The sequence below is a fragment of the Corticium candelabrum genome, chromosome 4 (assembly GCF_963422355.1).
Source record: "Corticium candelabrum chromosome 4, ooCorCand1.1, whole genome shotgun sequence".
In the NCBI taxonomy this organism is placed as follows: Eukaryota; Metazoa; Porifera; class Homoscleromorpha; order Homosclerophorida; family Plakinidae; genus Corticium; species Corticium candelabrum.
Window position 1 is genome coordinate 5,851,765 of NC_085088.1, and position 20,647 is coordinate 5,872,411.

The 20,647-nt window shown below is 39.9% G+C and overlaps 3 protein-coding genes and 1 long non-coding RNA gene across 8 annotated transcripts; 2 read left to right on the forward strand and 2 right to left on the reverse strand.

Moving 5' to 3' along the window:
• Positions 1-339: 339 nt before the first annotated feature.
• On the forward strand, positions 340-1,907 carry LOC134179000 (uncharacterized). 2 transcript variants are annotated; one of them, XR_009969738.1, is made up of 3 exons: positions 340-483; positions 540-718; positions 1,670-1,907. It is a non-coding gene; the product is annotated as an uncharacterized LOC134179000 (long non-coding RNA). The 2 variants fall into 2 exon arrangements; XR_009969739.1 differs by lacking the exon at positions 1,670-1,907 and adding an exon at positions 1,499-1,634.
• Positions 1,908-3,830: 1,923 nt separating this feature from the next.
• LOC134178487 (ubiquitin-conjugating enzyme E2Q-like protein 1) lies at positions 3,831-4,508 on the reverse strand. The gene has a single exon (XM_062645363.1). The coding sequence runs from the start codon at positions 4,506-4,508 to the stop codon at positions 3,831-3,833; it is 678 nt and encodes a 225-aa protein (XP_062501347.1).
• LOC134178815 (cilia- and flagella-associated protein 418-like) lies at positions 4,344-20,221 on the forward strand. 4 transcript variants are annotated; one of them, XM_062645717.1, is made up of 10 exons: positions 4,344-4,664; positions 4,759-4,879; positions 8,840-8,886; positions 9,318-9,383; positions 9,442-9,590; positions 11,013-11,430; positions 13,573-13,767; positions 13,841-13,957; positions 15,623-15,684; positions 19,860-20,221. In XM_062645717.1, exons 1-6 carry the CDS (start codon positions 4,507-4,509, stop codon positions 11,111-11,113), a joined length of 642 nt encoding a protein of 213 aa, XP_062501701.1. In that variant the 5' UTR covers positions 4,344-4,506; the 3' UTR covers positions 11,114-11,430; positions 13,573-13,767; positions 13,841-13,957; positions 15,623-15,684; positions 19,860-20,221. The 4 variants fall into 4 exon arrangements, with proteins under 4 accessions (XP_062501701.1, XP_062501700.1, XP_062501699.1 ...); XM_062645716.1 differs by lacking the exon at positions 15,623-15,684 and having other exon boundaries at positions 19,860-19,938; positions 19,994-20,221; XM_062645715.1 differs by lacking the exon at positions 15,623-15,684.
• On the reverse strand, positions 16,217-17,572 carry LOC134178488 (zinc finger SWIM domain-containing protein 1-like). The gene is made up of 2 exons (XM_062645364.1): positions 16,282-17,572; positions 16,217-16,228 (listed from the first exon to the last, which is right to left on the reverse strand). Exons 1-2 carry the CDS (start codon positions 17,368-17,370, stop codon positions 16,217-16,219), a joined length of 1,101 nt encoding a protein of 366 aa, XP_062501348.1. The 5' UTR covers positions 17,371-17,572.
• Positions 20,222-20,647: the final 426 nt, after the last annotated feature.

The window sequence follows — 20,647 nt, forward strand, 5'->3', positions numbered from 1 at the left end:
CACTCCCGATGTCCAAGAACATGAGAGATGTGTACGTAATATAGCTTACTCTGGCATATCACAATCATGAGAAGGCATATCCGGTGCATTTTGCATTGCTTAGAATAAATGGCGCTCGGAAAACGGTGTGAGGTGTTCTGACGATGATAGCTGAGTACTAGACTGCAAGCTTGTGTGTGCATTTCAAAGATGTTACACGAGACGCTATACATTGTTGGTAACTGTTGTCGTCGACTGCGTCTAGAAATATTACTCCATAATTATCGACATTAGTCTTGTACTGTATCTGCATGACCTCCGCGCTCTACTTGTGCCGGTTCCCGTATGCTTCATGTCAATGTTTGAAAGCGTTGGAGTGTCATACGGGACAGGGAGCGACTGTATAGGTCTGAAACGACGTTCTAGATAGACACTTACAACGACAAGTATTGCGGCTGTGTAATTTTCCGAAGTTTTAGCAAGTCTCATCAAACAATCATGGAGGTTAGTATAGAGCACTTGTCTAGACTCTTGCAGGTGCATAGATACATTGTTCGCAGTTTCCAAGATGCGAATGGTGCGGTATAAAACAAGCTACACTTCAATTTTATCCATGCCACTGCTACACCTGTTTCGACTGCGTGAACGAGCGAGCGAAAGAAAGATCAAATCTAAGCCGATGTCCCGTATGTAACCAAATAGGTTCTTGTGATGGATCAAATCCTCACACTCCTCAAAGGTAACTGGACTGGCTTGCATGGTTTACAAACAAAGTAGCATGTTGCATGTGTTTTATACATATTAGCAGGTGTAGTTACCATAGTGACATCTAGACTGTTCCAAGTTTGCAAACTGTAACTGTTATCTAGCTACAGGAGTTAGATACGAGGTCCTAGGTGATCCAGTAAGTTGTGTGTTGATTCTAGACTTTCATATACATAACAATTCGGAGTATACTCTGTCTGTGTTTAGAGAACATAATATATTGGCATCTGCATGATTTACTGCTAGCTAGAGCAGTTGCTCAGGCATTGAACGTACACGAAAACGTTTGGTCTTACCATCTGATTCAGTCAATTTACTTTCGTGAGCAACTTCCTTCTGTCTATTTATGGATGTTTAACGCTAGGATCGTAGAGATAGCCTGTCCTTAACTCACAATAACGCAAGTCATTGCTAGACCGGTTTTCTTGCATTGAAGAGTAATCATGCACTGCAAAGGGAGACTCGTGCCCAGTACTAGGTTGCTACACCACGTTCGCAAGCTGTCACGTGTGTATAGGTCCGAACCACATCAAACCACATGGACCTATACACACGTGACAGCTAGCGCACATGGTGTTGCTGAACACGAGTCTACTGCAAACACATAATAGACACAATACTGGTATGCACCATCCCAATTTATCTTACATTGTAATCATACATTGCCTTCCATGCATGGTGGCAATGTATGCAATAATGCAGTTGTTAATATATATATATATATATATATCGTGAAGCTTTCTTTCTCAAGTAGAGGCTGTTGTCCCACAAGCACATATTTGCAGCATAACTACAAGAAGAAAAATAGTAGTTACATATTTACAAGCTAAAAAGCACAAGCTAATTACAAAGAAATTGCACAAGTTAACTGAGTGGGGTATTTCCTCCAAGAATTTATTGTAAAACTGGAGTGTTGTTTTATTAGTTACAAATGGTGGCTACTCACAGTCTACTCATAATCTTATACTGCTTGACAAACCTGCAGTGAAGTGATTGTCATATTTTGGAGGCACGCAAGTGAATACTTAGAGCGTGTGTGGTACTTGTTAGTCGTTTGTTCGCTCGTTGGATATCAGAAAGCCACAGTATTACGTCATGCAGTAAATTGTTTGCACTATTGGAGTTTTGCCGTAGACCTCCAAAAGCTGCTTTAGAATCTAACTCTCTGTACGACCGCCTGGACTCTAGCTATCAATGTACAAACTTGAATAAATTTCTAAGTACATGCTGCAGTGAGCATGTAGTCACACACACACACACACACACACACACACACACACACACATGCGCGCGCGCACACACACACACACACACACACACACACACACACACACACATGCACGCACACACACGTTGATCGATTCATTACCGATTAGTACTATTCATACTGATTTTCCTAGTTGTCGTTGGACCTCTTGAGAATGATCTGGATCTTACATATTGTTTTTCTCTAACTATCTCATTACCTCGATATTCTGCCTCTCCCTTCATTACAGACAAACAGACAGACAGACAGACAGAAAGACAGACAGATGGTCAGATTGTCTGAGAAGTCTACACATACACCACTGTAGAGAGCCACGCCATCGTTAGACAAACACCAAGGATAGGCCGGATATCTAGTGTTGTGTTTGACACACAGTCAGGACCTACCATCGACTTAGATATATCTCTCATTCATCCCTGGAGCTCTGAAACCTTTCCCAACTCCCATACACCGATGGGGCAGCGGCTCTGAGGCGTGAAGAAAAATATTGGAATCAGTACAATTCAGAAAAGCGACCAGGCAGTGCCTCTGTGAGGCTAATACATCTCCCTTGTCTTTGAGCACTTTGGAAGATGAGGATTAGAAGGGTTTCAGTATCTGCAACATCTATCTCGCAGTTCAGTCAATGAGGAGGGCAAACCAAATGCCCTAGGAGGAAGAGATTTGCCATCCAACTCCAAAAATGCAATAGCAAGACCCTTACAAAGAAGTTCTCATCTCCTCAACGAAGGAAGACTTCAGCTCTCAGTGGACAGTCATAAACATATAGAGACCAGAACCATAGGCTCTTTCTAGTGTACATAAATTATTAATGTGTGTGTGTGTGTATTTAGTGTGTATATGGTATGCATTGTAGTTTTAACCAGTTTTCATGTATTTACTGGATGTAATGGACACGTACATTAGCTATTGCTTTGGTGCTATAGTTCATTTATGAATAAATATATGTATTGACAGACAGACAGACAGACAGACAGACAGGCATAATTCCACTTGTTATGTACATGTGTAATCTATTGTCGTAGTTGTGACACTTTTATTAGCTGTTACTTAGTTTGACGTGTATTAGCTTTGATGTATAAAATACATGAAGATTTGACTGACAGACAGGCAGGCAGACAGACAGACAGACAGACTGTAAAGTAGTTCTAGAGTATGATTAACAGCTCTCCACAGCTGCTGACTTTTCACACACATGCACACAAGTATTAAGACTGTCATGATTCCAGTGCTCTGTGAAAACCTACTATCACTAGAGTACAATAACAGTTAGTTCAATGACCATAATAAAAAGTAAAAACTAGATAACAAGCCACACACTTCACAACGATTCCTTGTGATATTAAACTGACAATCTACCATGAAGTGTTTAAAACTAATCTACAGGCAAGTCTCATATCAATGAACAATCGATCTTCAACCCTCCTCAACATCACAACAAAAATCAGAATTTAGCTAAGAACCTAAGGTGAAACAATCCAAGTCCAGGTATGCCATTGAATTTCCAATGCCAGACCATACAATACAAAATACATAAACTACTTTCCATCACAACAAAGAACAAGAGAAGCCTATCTCCATTGGTAGCTAGATCAAAGAGAACGAGAACCCTAAGATAACTTTGCTCGTTGATTATTTCATGAATAATTTATTATTTCAACACAACGGATCGAAAGCACACACGACTCTCAGTTTGACAAAACTGCTGTACTACCTTCTCACAGTATCATGTACATCGTTAACTTACACCTAAATCTGTAGACCCCTATACTCTCAAAACAATCATCAACGCATGCTCCTTCTGAATTAATAATCCATATCACCCCTCCCACTTGGGCGGAGTTCGCCAGCCTTTCGCATCGTGCAGCATCACCACTTCTCTAAACGTCTTCTCCGCATCCTTCTTCTTATATTCCTTATTCTTTCCCCACTTCGCTATTTTCCCCTTTCCCTTCACGACCGTCGACACAAACTGCATGACGACGGCTTCGATCGTGTAAGCGCTCGACCATCCTTTCTGCGTCAACAATTCCATACAGATCGCACCACCGCGCAAGATAAATCCGTTGTCGATCCGAGGACAGACGACGCGCAGAAATGGCGGTCTCAACGGGTAGTCGTCGGGAAAGGCGGCGTTTAGGACAACGTGCGGAATGCCCATTCTCGTCATGTCTTGCGCGATGTGACTGTCGGGATCGAACTTGGAGACTTTGATGTTCCAGTTTGTTAACATATCGTCGACGAGTTCGACCGTGAAGTAGTCGCTCTTGTTCGTCGAATACTGCTGGTACTCTTTCATTAGACGCTTCTGACCCAACGTCGTGCTCTGAGATCTAGAGAGGCGACATGAAGATGTTTTGGGTCGCGACACCGGCTTTCCCTCCTCGGGTTCCTCGTCGTCGTATTCTGTCTTGCTAGCGCCTTCCTCCTTGTCGTGTTCCTTCTCTGTGCCGCCATTCGTCTGTGTTCGTCGAAACCTTTTCAATAGGGAGATCATGACTATGAGGTGGATTATCCGGGATGTTACGGCGGCTGATAGTTGGTGTTTTGAAAACAAAATCGGAATGGGGGATGATCTGGATTCACTGATCGATGAGGTTGAGGCGAATTTCTGTGCTAAGAAGAGGGTCGAGGGCGGACGATCTGGATTGAGGTGAAGGAAGTCGGTTTGGTGTTTGTGAAGACGTTGACTAGTAGCTGGACGTCGATTGGTTGTTGGTTGTAAATGCGTTTGCAATCAATTGTAGCAAGCGAGATGAGGGTGTGAAGAAAGATCGCCTGGAGGATGAGATGGACGCAGTGCTTGAAGATCTCAGTGCTGATGACCAGACGAGCTGCAGTTCGACTTCAAATTGCAATGCTAGGAAGGTGTGTTGTGTTTAGGGTTGGCAACTCGAGATTTGTCTTATTCTGTTGTCATGATATCTTACTGCTTTTGTCTCTTTGTTGTTATCTGTTTATTTGTTTGTTTATTTGTTTGTCTATTCTGACTGTCTGTCCATTATTATTAAATTCTGACTGTCTGTCCATTATTATTAATTAATGTCTGTCTGTCATATCCATTTATTTTTGTCTGTCATATTTATTTATTCTGTCTTATTCACGTATTTTTGTCTGTCGTATTCATGTATTTCTGTCTGTCATATTTATTTCTGTCGGTCATATATCTGTCTGTCTGTCTGTCTCTCTGTCTCTCTGTCTGTCTGTTCGTATTTCAATACATATATTTTCAAACATTGAACTATCATACACCACCTAAGCAAAGCAACTAAATACTACTGTCTGTCTGTCTGTACAACCTATACTGTGCCAAATGACAAAAATGTAACTTTGTAGCAAATGAAGTAATGACTTTGACACAAACGTCTTTCAAGGAGCTATAGACTAGTCTTACGTAGCTAGGACACTGACATCAGAATGTCAGCAATTCTTTCTTGTGTGTGTGTGTGTGTGTGTGTGTGTGTGTGTGTGTGTGTGTGTGTGTGTGTGTGTGTGTGTGTGTGTGTGTGTGTTGCCGCTTCTTCCAGAATTATTCAGGTCTGAACGGCACAAGTGTATTGTGAATGCCAACTGCCTCTGTGTGAACAACCAGGCGCAGTGCAATGTGCCAAGTGCATCATCGCTACATAAATGTTTAAATGAGTCTTCTTCTTCCACTACGTTATCATCATTGACTCTATCATCGATTCGGTCATCATCACCACATGCGTCCACTGATTGTACCTCAAGTCAGATACCGGAGCCTGATAGGACATGCTGTTGCTGCCAATCCAGTCAATGTGGACAGTGCTTCAAACCCAAGCCAGGATTCCAACTGCATAACTGTCGCCGTGGCAAATGGTGTTCAGAAAAAGACAGCAGTTAACTTTCCCTGTCTTGCACATGTGGAAGACATTTCCGGTGGCTCAAGGACATACAGATACATAAGTGCAGACAAGTAACTACCTCGTCTGTCAGCTTTCCCCACATATGGGGCAGCGCGGCCAGACACTGGCAGCTGTTGTCACGTCAAGTGTGTGTGTGTGTTTTGTGTGTGTGTGTGTGTGTGTGTGTGTGTGTGTGTGTGTGTGTGTGTGTGTGTGTGTGTGTGTGTGTGTGTGTGTGTGTAGCATCTGTAGCTCACTTGGTTACAGAGTTGCATTTGGAGAATAGAAGCATCCGGGACTTTTGGGTTATGAATTCAAGTACAAGATGGACACAGGTGTAATTCCCTTAGGCAAGGCACTCACACACAACTGCCTCTTTAAAGTCAGGAGTATAAATGAGATCATCGTCATTGACTGGGGGTGGACAAGACTACAGCTAATTGGCAGAACATTACGCAGCATGGGTCCAGTCTCAAGGCTGCGCCCAAGCCAATGCCTTTGGATGTTCTGGCCAAGCATCTAGGGATATGTAAGTGCGGCTTAAAACTCTGAGTAGCACCGGAGGCTCCACCTAGAAATAGGCAGGGGTAATATCTTCAGTTGAAAGGCATATTTGTGTGTGTGTGTGTGTGTGTGTGTGTGTGTGTGTGTGTGTGTGTGTGTGTGTGTGTGTGTGTGTGTGTGTGTGTGTGTGTGTGTGTGTGGCACGGTGGAGGAGATAGTAGAGTGTTGGTGATGACATCCAGGATCTTGTATTCCGTGATGAGGGTTGAAAGTTTGATCCTGGTGGAGGCGACACTGTCGCAGTTTCCTTGAGCAAGAAAATCACCCACACTTGCTTCTCTCGACTCAGGAGTATAAATGAGTACCTGGTCATTGACTGGGGTGGACAAGACCGCTGGCTTGGCAGCAACATCATGCAGCAGACAGGTACGTGTGGGCCTTGGTGTCCAGTTCCAGAGCTGCGCCATTGTCAGTGCTCCTGGATGACTGGCCAAGCTCCAGGTGGATTGTAGCACTGGCGCCAAGACTCCATGTAGCGCATGGAGGCCCTGTCTCTAGAGGCAGTGGGAGCTATCTCCGCAACTGACCTCAAGGTCGACGTCGAAAGATGTGGAGGGCCCAGCATTTGTCCATTTGTCCATGTGTGTGTGTGTGTGTGTGTGTGTGTGTGTGTGTGTGTGTGTGTGTGTGTGTGTGTGTGTGTGTGTGTGTGTGTGTGTGTGATGAAGAGATGATGGGAGCAGAAAGTGAACAGAATTACAGTTTTATCATTCCGAATGCTCAAGTACGGTGTACAAAGGTATACATTTGGAGAAGTACTGTAGTCTCAATTTGTCCCTCTCACTATGCCCATGGGTGAGCCATTGAACAATAATTACATTGTACATCAAAGACAATGACATGCATCAGGTCTATCAGTACTATTGATAAAGAAATTCTATAGACTCACTGATAAGTCATCTTGACTGGCTGCGAACATGTGCTCTCCATGCATGCATACCCTATCCAGTGTCTTGTTACATTACATGAGCTCACCATTGCTGTTTATACTTGAAAGGTGGCAGCTGTCTTTATCTACACATTTTTTGGTTGAAACAACTGATGCAAGGCAATTTTGTACCCATTCTCAAGCAAGATGGAAATGCACCAGAATTAATCCAAACTTTGCTGAAAATGGTATTAAGTTGAGCCATGCAGTCAATTCTACTCTTTGAAGAAACTTAAAACTTTACAAAGAACTGTCGATACTTGGCATTTATTTACAGCAATACAGGACACTATCAGTATCTAGTTTGTTTGTTTCCTAGGTCAACCTTTTACGTTAGCTATGATCTGCAAGAAGTGGAACTTTGTAAAAGACACATTACTTAGCAAATTGGGTAATAAAAGGCACTTGCGGACTTCTGGTGTGCATGACTAAATGTATGTGGATGTGTGTGTGGATGTGTGGATGTGTCTTGTCATGCTCAGGAATGTTCCATGCTTCTGATGATGTAGTCGAAATAGTCCAATCAGTGAGCAGCATTCACTTTTAATTTACACATGGCAACCATAGACAATGGACAAACAGACAATTCCAAACTGCCAACGTTGATATTGCTTGGTTGCTAGAAGATATTGCTTGGTTGCTAGAAGATGTGTGTAAACCACTTCTCGGGTTGCATGCCTTTACTGGATGCGACAGCGAACAGCATCAGTGATACTGACTATTTAATTGGAAGTTGTAGCGGTCACTACTAGATAACACAGAGAGACTATACATCTCTTCGCATGCCTACACGTCATCTATTTGAGCTCTGTTAAATACATCTGATTTCTGCTTTAGGAAAGCTTGTCAACCATACCTAAAGTTTTTGATAGTAAATCCAACTTCTTTTTTAATTTTACATATTGGTTACTATTGCAACCTTTCTAATGTAAGAAAACGCTGTTTTGGTCAACTTTAGACACTCTGATGCTAATAAAAACATTATTTTCGTAATCACCACACAAAAAATTAAACAGAATAGGCTAGAAAGAACATGAGGTGCACAGAAAGTTACAATTCTGGACTTAGCCCATGGGCTATTTGTGATCAATCTTGTACGTTGACAATTACAGACTATATTAGAGGCGCTACAGAATTTGTGGTCACATAAAATGATTTTTGACAGATTTACAAGATTTTGGTTTTGGAATCAAATTGGCATCTAAACTTGTAATACTCTGCAACAAGTCAATCATGATTTTTCAAAGGGATTATAGCTGTGGAAGTGAAGATGTATACATGGACAGCTTCAGTTACTAGTGCAATGTATAGTCCAGAACTTAATAAACAAAACACGGCTTTACAGATGGAGATTTAGTGTCGAGGTGGTTGTGTTTGTAATTTTCTGCAGTTGCTCATGATATTTAGAAATATTAATCTGTTTACAATATTTGCAAATTAAATTGTTACCTAAGTGTAGTTTTTTGCCAGGCATCTGCATCTAAGCCAACAGATGGTCAAAAGAGCCAACAGATCAAGTAGGTTGTTGGTTATCTCTAATGCACATTATGACGTATCAAACTATGGTGGCCAACAGTTTTGGACATTTTACAATCACATATGAGTTATTGTATCTCCACTTTTTATAAAATGATATTAATATTTAAAATACAGTTTTTTACTAAAATACCGTTATTTATCAATAAATTATTTAATAGACTCAAAACATGAATTTAATGATTTAGTATAATTGTCAATTTATCTCAAGAAAAAACCTCAACTTCATGGACATAAATTGGCTATGTATTTACCTAGAAGACATAAAATATTTGTGATGCCAAATGGATTATCACTTGTGTGCTATACACTGGCAACTCTTGAATAATCTAAGATATCATACACTTTTTGTTTGTCCAAAACTTTTGGCCACAGTTGTATATCAACTTGTTCATGAAATGTCATTTGTCAGATGTTTTCCGGTGTATATTGGAGGAAGTAGAACTGCACTGGGTTTGTCTAAGGCTGGCTTGGAGAGGTACATAATTATCACGATGGTATTATACAAAGTTATGGCACTAAAGTGCTCATCTTAGAGCTTGTGACAAGCTGAGATGTACAGCCTGTGACTTTAAGGTTGTTGCTGTTGATGATCATGAGTGGCATCAAAGCAGTGATGATCTCTTCTTTCGTAACAATGTTCCTGATCTTTTAAAACTGAAACAAAATCTTGTCAGAAAATCAGGTACTGTATGTTGTTGTTTAATAAAATGACATAAATGAGCTAATTGATTTTTAAATGCCCTTCAAATCTTTCACACTTTAATAAATGTAATACAGTAAGCAAGTTATAGGGTCATCTGGTACAGATAAATTGCTGAAGATTATTTGCTTAGACCTAGTTTTTAGTAACTGAATGTATTCAATTATCATGCAATAGACAAAATTGGAGGGTGGTGAATGGTCCAAGATCTGGTCAAGATTGAGGAGACAAATGGATCAATGACAATATTGCCAATAATTAGTGTGTATGGTACACAAGTAATTGCAAATTGTTGGATGATGTGTAGCTAAACTACAAAACAAAAGGGAGATAGATGACCATAAATCTGGCAGAATGCATTTGTCACTTGTCTCATAATAGTTGAAAGCACTATTTGTTTCTGTTGAGTGTGTTTTTGACTGAAGGGGATGCAAGGGTCTACTTCAAGTTACCAACTTAATTTTTTATTTAATAGGCTAAAAATCTAAATCAGTAATTGTCGTATAAGTGGCTATCAAATTTAAATTGAATCAAATGTTATTAATTAAATATTACCCGTAGATAGTATAAATTTTTCAAACAGGTTTTGGGATTGAGTAGTTACTATTGCTAAAACTTTGTGTTTTGATCACTGAGAGGATGCAGCTGCAGAAATATATACTGAATGTTCTAAACCTGATTTCTACATAACATATACATTGTATTTGAAACTGCATGCATGGCTAAGTGTTTTCAAACCAGTTCTGGAGGTACTCCATTGCTAACACAAAGTTCAACAAGATGTGCCTCTGTTTTTTGACTTGTGGAAGCAGAAAGGTGGATGTAGGGATATTGCAGGTTGTGTGCTTTGCTGTTGCACTGTATAAAGAAAAGGGCTCTTCTTCTTTTTCATTCAATCTGTCCAACTAGAGGTGGCAAATGCAATTATTACTTTCAAGTTTCTTTCTGTTATGAGGAGTGACTGTGAACTTCACATTACATTATGAAGATACATTGCCATTGTACACAATGTGCAATCCTAAACATAATGAAGTACTATTGTTATTCTTCGACTTAATCTCATCATAATTTCTTGTATGGCAACTATATTATAGTATTGGATTTGAAGAAGACACGATCTATTTTTAAAAGTAATTTTGTCACATATGTCCCTCTCAATGGTGTCATTATGACATTATGTCCCTCTCAATGCTTATCAAACAACTCTACTCCCCACTCAATTCCAAGTCTGACTTTATGTGGAATAGGCAGTATGTCAGACTACTTAGAGATGAGACTTAATTCTTATGACAATTTACTAACAAGAAAATTGTAAGTCTTATTTATAAAAATTATGAACAATAGTTGTGGCACTCATTTACATCTACGTTTTGTGTGTTATTAATTCGTTGAATGCGTGTGTAGGTTGTCGAGCCTATGCATGCCAATGTAACTGGCGATCTGTTTCTCGATTAACTCCTTTATCATCAGAACATTCTTTGTTATGGGTTTGTGGTAAGCATTAGGTGCAGTGGCTTATGAGTTGTATATAGTTATTTGCCAATGATTGTTTTAATCAAATATATTACACTTGATGAACAGCTTTCAATGGCTTGTCACTCATTTATATGACTTAACCAGCAAGCTTGCTACAGAATTTGGTACATCAGGCCTTCTTGTATTGCTGGTTGAAAACAGGGAAAATAGACATCATGATTTGCAAGGGATTATGGTGACAATACACAAAGTAAGTTGCAGTATAGACAAGCAAGGCACACACTAGATGATACAAAATATTTGAAGACCACATCATTTCATTATGGTATCACATGAAATGGATAAGGTATGTCATGGCATCAGATACCATATAGCCATTGCTACTGTCTGTTCTTTAGCATTTATTTTCATGTGTGTACAACATTGTGAAATTTAGCAATTGACAACTAAAATGTTTACTTTTAATCAATGGAATAATTTGTAGCCTAGGTGATGCTCTAAGGATATTGAGGACTCCGCCGGCCTACGCCAAATGTCTGGCCACGCCAGACTATGGAAATTAGGGGAATACTCGACATTTGACTGTGCAAATTCCAATCTTTCTTGCTCTAGATACTCTAGATTACGTAGCAAGCCTGTAATATACTGCTACGTAGGGAACTTTTGTTCCTTATATGTTCAAAACGACACGTATAGTGAGCATTGGCGCGACTGCACGTGCACCACGCCTACCCCATGCTGCTCTTTATGTCGGCAGGCAGCAGTAGATCTACGTTCCTTCTCTATCCTGTGCTTATGGCATACATGAACGTACTGTAACCAAAGATAGATAACTGTATCTATTTCGTGAAGAGCAGCCTTATCAGCAGGTTATAGCGCACGTTATACACGGGTAGGCGTGCTTGATGTTTACTGTTTCGAAGTGGCTACGGGTACCGCAACTTGCTCCGGCTACGGGTACGGCACGCTGGTCACATGACGTTTCACGCTGGTCACATGACACTCTCACAACTTGCTATTTGTCGACACTGTACGTATACGCATAGCGTTGGGTCGGTAAGTCAACGAAGTTGTCACAGCTAAGCAAGCTATAATCTTAGTCGGCAATAGGTATGTCTAGATAATTATCTATACGTAAATATGGCTATAGCTAGCTAGCGTGGTAGAGCACTAGCTACATTACGCGTGCATGGTGGCAATGTCTGCAAAACCAGTACTTTTTCTTTGGCTTCTGTTTCAGCCCCACGCACTTCATGTGAAACCACTGAAGGCAGTGGTTACACAAAATTGCTTGTGACTCATCATCTAGATCATGTGAACAGTACTTGCAAATGTATCCTTGAGTTTCCTGCTTCTGCCGTACAACTTGGGTCACAAGCAGCCAAGCATCGTGTTGAAAGTACTTCCTGATTAAATGAATGTCTACATTCTCATCCAGAACAGCATCAGTTACCATCTCTGGCCTAACCTCAACATCTCTTTCACTAAGCAGTTGTTGTGAATTTTTCAGCACATCTGCTGCCAAATCTGCGTCCACGAACCATTCTAGCATTACTGCACAATGTACAGAGTAACTAGCTGGATGTGCTTGTTAGTCCAGATAAATACCTACCCTTCTCCTTTACTGATGTGTGCAACTTAGTAAATGGCTGGAGAGTTTTCAGCGACTTCTTCTTTCTTGATGGCAGGCCTATCACTGTTAGTTCGTGTCCTTTTGGTCTTCCTCTCTTTCGATATGTAGACGGCATCTTGATACCTGACATGAACAAATGTAATTGTCAATGCACCAAATACTGAGTACACTCTGATTTCATTTTATAAACTCACTCTGGAGATCTTGTTTGATCTTTGATTTCTCAAAGTCATTATCCTGTGATTTAACAAGAAGAGATAATGTGATACAAACAGTCAGAGACAATTCATTTAGTTAATCCATCTTTCTCCAGTGCTACTTTAGTGACTTAAACAGATTTACATTTTCGATGTGTCTGTCTGTGTAGACAGATATGTGTTGCAACTAACGAACGGCAGTTAATTAATCAGTCAGTCAGTCAGTGCACAGTGCCATTCAAGGCACTTTTCATTAGAATTGATCTGTACTATTTGCGATTAGTTTTAACTTGTAGTTTGCTGTGACCATGATTCCACTGTCATGGATAATATTTTTGACTTTTGGTGTTCTGTATTTAGAAATTTGTGTCTATAAATGATTTTGTCAGTCAGTCAGTCAGGGAACATGATGAAATAGTTGCTGTTGGAGCAGTTGCCTTCATGAACTAAATCTTCATCACAAGAAAGAAGTCTTTTATCGGTACATAGATAATGAAAGCGGCCGGACATAGTTGTTTTTGACTCTGGTGCTGGCTCCAGCAGTGACCTAACTCGTAAGTAACCCTAACCCTAACAGAAGGAGGTTCAGAGCTAAGCATATGCATGTTAGGTTGGCATTAGAGGACGTTCTATCCTGACTGGGTCTTTTTAAAATTAGGTATGATATCATACCTTGGATGGAGGAAAGTCTAGTTTTTCAACGATTCTGCCTCCTGTCTACCAATTGTATAAGAAGGTCAATCATCTTGTTTATTTGATGGGTAATCAAGGAAGTATCATCAAGTCTCGCAACAATGGCCCTGTCTCCTCTGCTGCCATGTACCATATGGTTGTATATAGCACAACAAGCTAGGTAGATAAGTGGCTGCTATTACATGCAGATGGCACAGAAGTTATGTACACGACTTTCTCTTCTGTTTTTTCAGGTAAAAGAACCAGAATAAGCATCAGTCCTTATTTCAACATTTTAGAAAGAGGAGGAAAGGCAAAAAACAATCAGAAGAGGTCGTGTAACTCTTCTATCCTTTAGAAGACTGTAAGAGGTAAGAAATGCATCTCATATCTGTGTACCATCTGTTTATTTATAGTATTGTATAAGTGTAGTTTATCGTACGATGGGCGTGCTATATATGACTTTATAACCCCGTTCTGAGTGCCGGTAAAGCCATATAGCTTGCTAGTCTTATGATAAGTTATTTATAACATGGTCACGTGGCATGTAAGTATAAATGAGACTAAGATAATAAGCAGAAGTAAGTTATTGCATACTTGCTGTGCAATACGCCATATACACCACCTCAGTAGTGCTTGTGACTGGTCGCATGTCACGTGATCATGGTATAACATCCAATATGGTGTGGTGAAGTAAGGGATACTTTAGACTATGTCACGTGATCTTTAGACAATCTGATTAGTCAAATGGGGTGTTCTATACATGATAGAAATGTCTTTGTAGGTTCAAAACTGCCACCGTACCAAATTCACTAATCACATACCTCTAAAGGTCACATGATATATTCTAAATATTTTAAAGCATGGTTGTAATGGGGTCCATGTATTTTATTGACACCTCAACCTCTCAGGCTTATCAACTAGATAATTGGATCTCCCATGTGGTTCTGTCAATTAGCTTATTGGTAAGCCTTGAAGGCTTTGGATCAATAATAATGTACATGGATTTCCACGACTCATGCTATAACTATTACATGGTATAGTATACTGCTGCTTTTTGCCCATGCTGAAATAACGCCCATGTCCGTATATATGCCCATGTGCGACAGGTCAGAACTTTCAGCCTGAAAAACGCTCATGCCCAACTATACGCCCATGCCCAAGTATAGCCCAGGATACGCGTGTGCAGACAAAACAAAATGGGGTCCGCAGAACATTTGTCTCCGTCTTTGTGTGTTTGATGAGCTGGTGTCAGTGTTGAGTAAAAGTGCTTACCGCTAGACTCGTGTCTTCATTGCAATTACCAATCCTGATGCTTTTGACTGACTTCAGACCGACCACTCCGGTTTGCGTGTGTATTGTAGTTTCTGCGTGTATGCTGATGCTGTATGGATACCAGTACCTTTGATCTTGCAAATGGATACTTGCAAGCATTTGTGGTATTTCTGTCATCAAGTGTTTTAGATGATGACTGGCCAAACGACAGCATTTTGCAACCATGTATATGCTTGGGACCAAAATAACGCCCATGCCCTAGTATACGCTCAGGAAAAAGCGTTTCTTTTCTATATGCCCAGGGCGTTATATTACGGGAGAATACAGTAGTATAGTAGAGTATATTACACTGCAGTACAATACAGTATGGTATAGTATGGTATGGTATGGTTTGGTATGGTATGATACGGTACTGTATAATCAAGACACTACTTTCCTCATAATGGCTAGAAACACTTGTAGTGACTACGTCATACTATGTAGAAGGTTAGTTCAATAATTGCTATCTGTATGTCAGTCATTTGAGCAGATCTAAGAAAGAACTATAGTGATCACAATTCACAATAATACCATGTCAGTGGAGTATATATTTAACTTACTTGTTGACTCTCAAGCAGTCGTTCTGCTCTTGTCTCTACTACAAACAATGCATTCTTTGTTGTTATACAAAGAAACAACACTGGACTCAATGTCGTATGTAATATCAGGCAGTATGCAAAAGGTGAAGAATATACCTAGTTGTCTTCGGTTTGCCTTTGCAGCAGTTGGTGTCGGGATGCAGGCATTCATTTCTGATTCTTGTTTCATTTTTACTGATGGAACTGTAAGTGTCAGAACATGTTTCCTTTAAGTATTACCATTGCCGGTGGCAAAAGAGTTTACCTTGCTGAGCTCTGTTTTTGTGTGTTTCATTTTTTGAATATTGTTGCTTTTCTTTTGTAGAGTCTGCACACATTTATGTTTTTTGTCAAAACAAAACTGACACCATTTTGTCTTTAACAAAGTAAATATGTACAATGTGTGTACCTACTTGTTGCATCAGCATGCACATGTGTATTAGCTCACATTTATTGGTGTATGCACACAGTTTGTATACATAATGCCACTAGGTCTTACCATTGACTAATGCAACTGTTTCTCCATTTTCCCATGCTGTAACTAATTGTTTCAACAATTCTAATCGCTTGGTAAAGGTTAGTCCAGAGTCTTCTGAAGCTAGGGTAGATAATTTATTTGTGACTCTTGAAACAAGTTTAAATTTCTGAAACTGAACCAGAGCATACTGCAGGCAATGTTGTTGAAGTTCTAGCCATGTAATACAAACCTGAGAGAGTGGTTGTGCTGAGTTATGTGTTTTACGCAATGAACTAGTAACAAGAGATACAGTCGACTGATTGCTGGCAAAATCCTTTGAAAAGACTCTGTGCATTGACTTGAAGTAGTGTAGTGTCCACCTTTTGTCACATAATTCTTCGTCGAATAAGCTCATGCCAATGTCAGCCCTTGCGGACAGTATATGACGGCATGGGAGCCTCATTGAGAGCCATCCTAGACACTGGCATGAGGTTGCAGTTACTGTAATATTGCCTTCACTAGAGGACACATGATACTGCTGATTTTCTGCACATTTTAATGCAACTTTTGCAATCATATCCATTTGCTTTTTCACAAACTTATAGGCATAGGGAGTAAGGCACCGCATATAATGCTTGCTTGCTTCATCAGAGGTTGAATGAAATGCAGTGGGTACTTTCAAAACTGAAAGACTTGCATTATGATCTCGTTCTGACCGTAGTACTCTCAGAATAACAAAGAACTTCTCAGTGAATGTTTCCATGGAGGAAAAGCGGGGAATGACAGATTTTAATTTGGCATTTAGTGATTCAAGTCTATTGTTGGTCGCGTTCAAGAAGTTGCCTGTGCTGTATTTCATACCCATTGTCCATTGCTTACGAATGGGATGCCACTGCTTGTTGAAGTAGTCGATTACAGCTGCAGGAGCGTTGGTTTTGAAACGAGAATACAATTCTGCATATTTTACTTCATTTGTGGCATATGCCATTTGCTGGAGAAGTTCCAAATACAAGGTTCTCTGACCTGATGTGATGCCCATTTTTTCACAAGAAATCTCTCGGCGAAATGACCTGAGAGTGTGGTAGAGGCAAATCAAAAGGTCAGCATTTGGAAAATTTGATGCTAGTACGTCACGTTCAGTCATGTCCTTGTCTGCCATCAAAACTCTGGTAGCTGTCCAGGATGGATTGTTTTCTTTAAAAATAGACATGATTTTTGATAGTGATGTTTCGGTCTCTTCAAGTAACAAAAATGCTGATGCAATTTCACTTTGCCCATTGCCATCTTCTATGAGGATAATGTATAATGGGAACCGCAGCTCAAGAAGCTTGTAGGTGGCATCAATAAATAATATCTCAGGGTAAGCATCAAATGCCCTTTTCATTTGGTCATCTTGAAAATGGACTCCCAATAGTTCTTTTTGGTCATTTGTCATTACATGCACACTTGAACCTACACGTGACCACCCCAAATGCACATTAACAACACATTCTACAGCATTTAAAACCTACATAATAACCTACCATATTGCTCTGTCAGTTCCTTGACAGTAACTTCTAAGTTGTTACGGGTACTGCCACTTTTCATTAGCGTAGATAGATTGCTCAGGTCCTTTAAAAGAACCACTTGGCCTGTTTCGTTTGACAGTTTATCTTGAACCATCTTCTTGTTTGCTTGTAATGACAGCAACTTTTGCGCTTCTTGCTTGGCATCATTGGAAAGCTTTCTCTGTCGTGGTAGTTGCTTGAAGAGTTCCTATGAAAACAAGAAGGTGCTGTTATTGTCTCTAAAGTACTATAGCCAAGTGCAATGCAATATGCCATGCCTTTTAATTATTGAATGCAATGATGACAATAATTCTTACCTTGCTAATGTCATGATTATGCTGGAGGTTTATACTTTTGATGGTCAATTTTTGTCCATTCGTTGATGCTACAATTCTCACAAAACATGCGCATTCCATTTGAAAGGTTCTGCAATGTAGTGAAGTTGTACATATGAAGGTGTTGAATAGCTATTACGACAAACAAATGAGACTTACGAGTGATTAGGGCGTTTTCCTGTACCCCGTGACTGGAAGTGCTTTCCACCATGAATACAGTTATACTGTAATTCTGAAAACTTTAAGTCAGAATTGAAGTTCTTTTTAGTTGCTCGCTTCTTGGCAGATTCTAGTGACCTGGATCTCCTAATGTAGAGTTGTACAAATGTTGCTCTTTCGTAACTAGAAATGCAGTGCTTTAGCTCTTCAAAGGAGGAAAATTCTTGTCCAGTTGTGAGCTGTGGAGCTGTTACAGAAGAGATGTCCAAGTGAGTAGTAGACGGACTCCTTTCATTGCTATTCTCTGTACCTTCGTCACATGGTGCATTTTTGTGACAAAAACTGTCTTCTTCAGTTTTGCAGTCTTTCTGCTTTAGGCTAAGTCTAAGTGTAAGTCTGCTTGCTTGAAAAGACGATGCCGTGGGTACACAAGTGCAGACTTATCAATGATGTTTGTCACATCAATAGTCTGAGTGGATATCCAACACGCTAGCACCTTGCGTAGGTAAGGTGAATATTTACTTGCTTGCCAAAATAGAGTCAATTTTGACTTTACATCATTCAGAGCCATGTGGGGTGAGCATATACATTCCCAGACATTTGTTGGGGTAAATGCAGAAATTGCAACAAATGTAAATGCTATTATTCCACATGCCGATGAACACTTTTGAACAGGAAAGTTCAAACAACTTCGAGAACAGATGTGTTCACCATTGGGGCCAAACATCGGCTTATGCATTGCAATCGTGTGATAGAACATTTTCATTTGCTTGCTAAGAACCCTTTTCAGTTCTAAAGAAACCGGCTGTGTTTCAACTGACAGATTGATGGGAATAGGAAAACCTAAGGGATCACAGTAGTAGGTAGTTTCAGTACAGACATCTATTACAGCTACCACACAGTGATTTCCTGTTAGCAACTTGTTGGAAGCCATGGTGGTCTGAAGTAATTGATTTACTGAAATGTTTAAGATCAAGAATGCAAGACGTACGTTTTCCTTGCCTTCTGCAGCTGCTAAAACAGCTTCATGCAATCGTGTTTTGTTATATTCAGAGAGAACTATGCACAGACAGTCTCTTGAACGTTGATTTAAGACATCAGACAAGCTTTGCAGAATGTCCTCTGTTAGCCAACGATTGCAAGTCAACATGGAAATTTGATGACTGCTTAAGTTACCACATGTCGTCGTTATGGCAGATGCTGGTTGGTTCCATAACATGTTTTTGAATAGCTGGAAACTTTGGTTGTCGAGTGGTGTCACATCCAAGAAGTCAGGAATGGTTAAATTTGTAGAAAACCAGTTTTGCTCAAGAGTGACCTAACAAAAAATTAAATGGAGAAACATTAAAGAACATGTTACCCCTAGTGCAGAATTAGGTAGACATCTTCACAATGGAATTATGTTGCTAATAGGCTACTGTTCGCATGGTAATTTTGACAGTTGTGGCACAGTGATGTTCTATTAATGTCAGTTGTTGGTACATCCAAGTATAAGAATAATTAATTGAAAACTTTACTGCAGTTTGGAGCAGTACCGATTGCGTTAGAATTAGCACCATACGTATAGTTGCCTAATGAACTGCTAATGAACTGCTTAGATGGCCATGTGTGCCTTGCTCAGCTGACAGCTTATGAAGTGTTGGCATGCAACCCTAGTCCTGAAGTAATATCAATTATGAAAAGTTTTCTATTGCGCTATTTCTGAATTGCATAATAGTATGGTAGAGAAGCAAAACTGATAAAACTAGTTTCGGAATCTAGAAAGCTGTGACATGATTTTAATATTGATTGATTTAATTAAAAGATTTGAATGTGTGTGATTGCATATGATCTGTCTGATAGTAGTTTGCTTCATTTATATGATTCCTCAACTTTCCTCCTAGGACCATACTTTACTCATGCTGAAAGGAATTTTTTGTGGTAAGCTGATTATTCTGTTCAAAGAGGGAATTGAGTCGCAAAGTATGAGGAACTAATTCACAGTTCAGAAATCAATCATCAATGAGTGCTTCTTTAGAGGCTTCCTTAGAAGCAGTTGAATTAGGACAAGAGGAATGATATATTTATTGTCGATTCTATATCTTCGTTAGGCGAGAAAGAGGTGACTACTTTATATTTGAAGATTAGAGGTTGCTTTATATATTGTCTGTATAGCATATGGTATTTTGCTTTGAGATCTGTTGCTGGTTTTTAAAGTATGTTCTGTATCTATGTTGAAGATGTATTACAATAAATGACAGAGGGCACGGAGTGGTGTGAATTACCGTATTTATTCCAAGTCAGCAGTATTGTTGGCACCAACTGAATGTAAACCCTTTTATTTACCAGATACATGTGCGTGCATGCTCCTGTGAAGTTCATGTCAATTGTACGTATGCAAGGGTCGGTACGACAAACAATGTGTTCTTTCTTGCATCAATCCTATTTACCTGTGAGGCGATGGATTTGGCTTCGTGTATTGCTAGGAACTCTCTAATTCCATCAAGATCAAATACACCAAACAAGAATCCAGCAGCCTGGATTTCATCTTTACAGTCACAGTCTTGATTGATCTTTCCGGCTAGTCTTCTGCACACAGACTCACTGGGCATCACAGTACTGGTGTGGGGGCTGCTGAAAAGAGTGCTTCTAGGGACAGTGATGACCTGACCCTGCTCTGGACTCACACTAG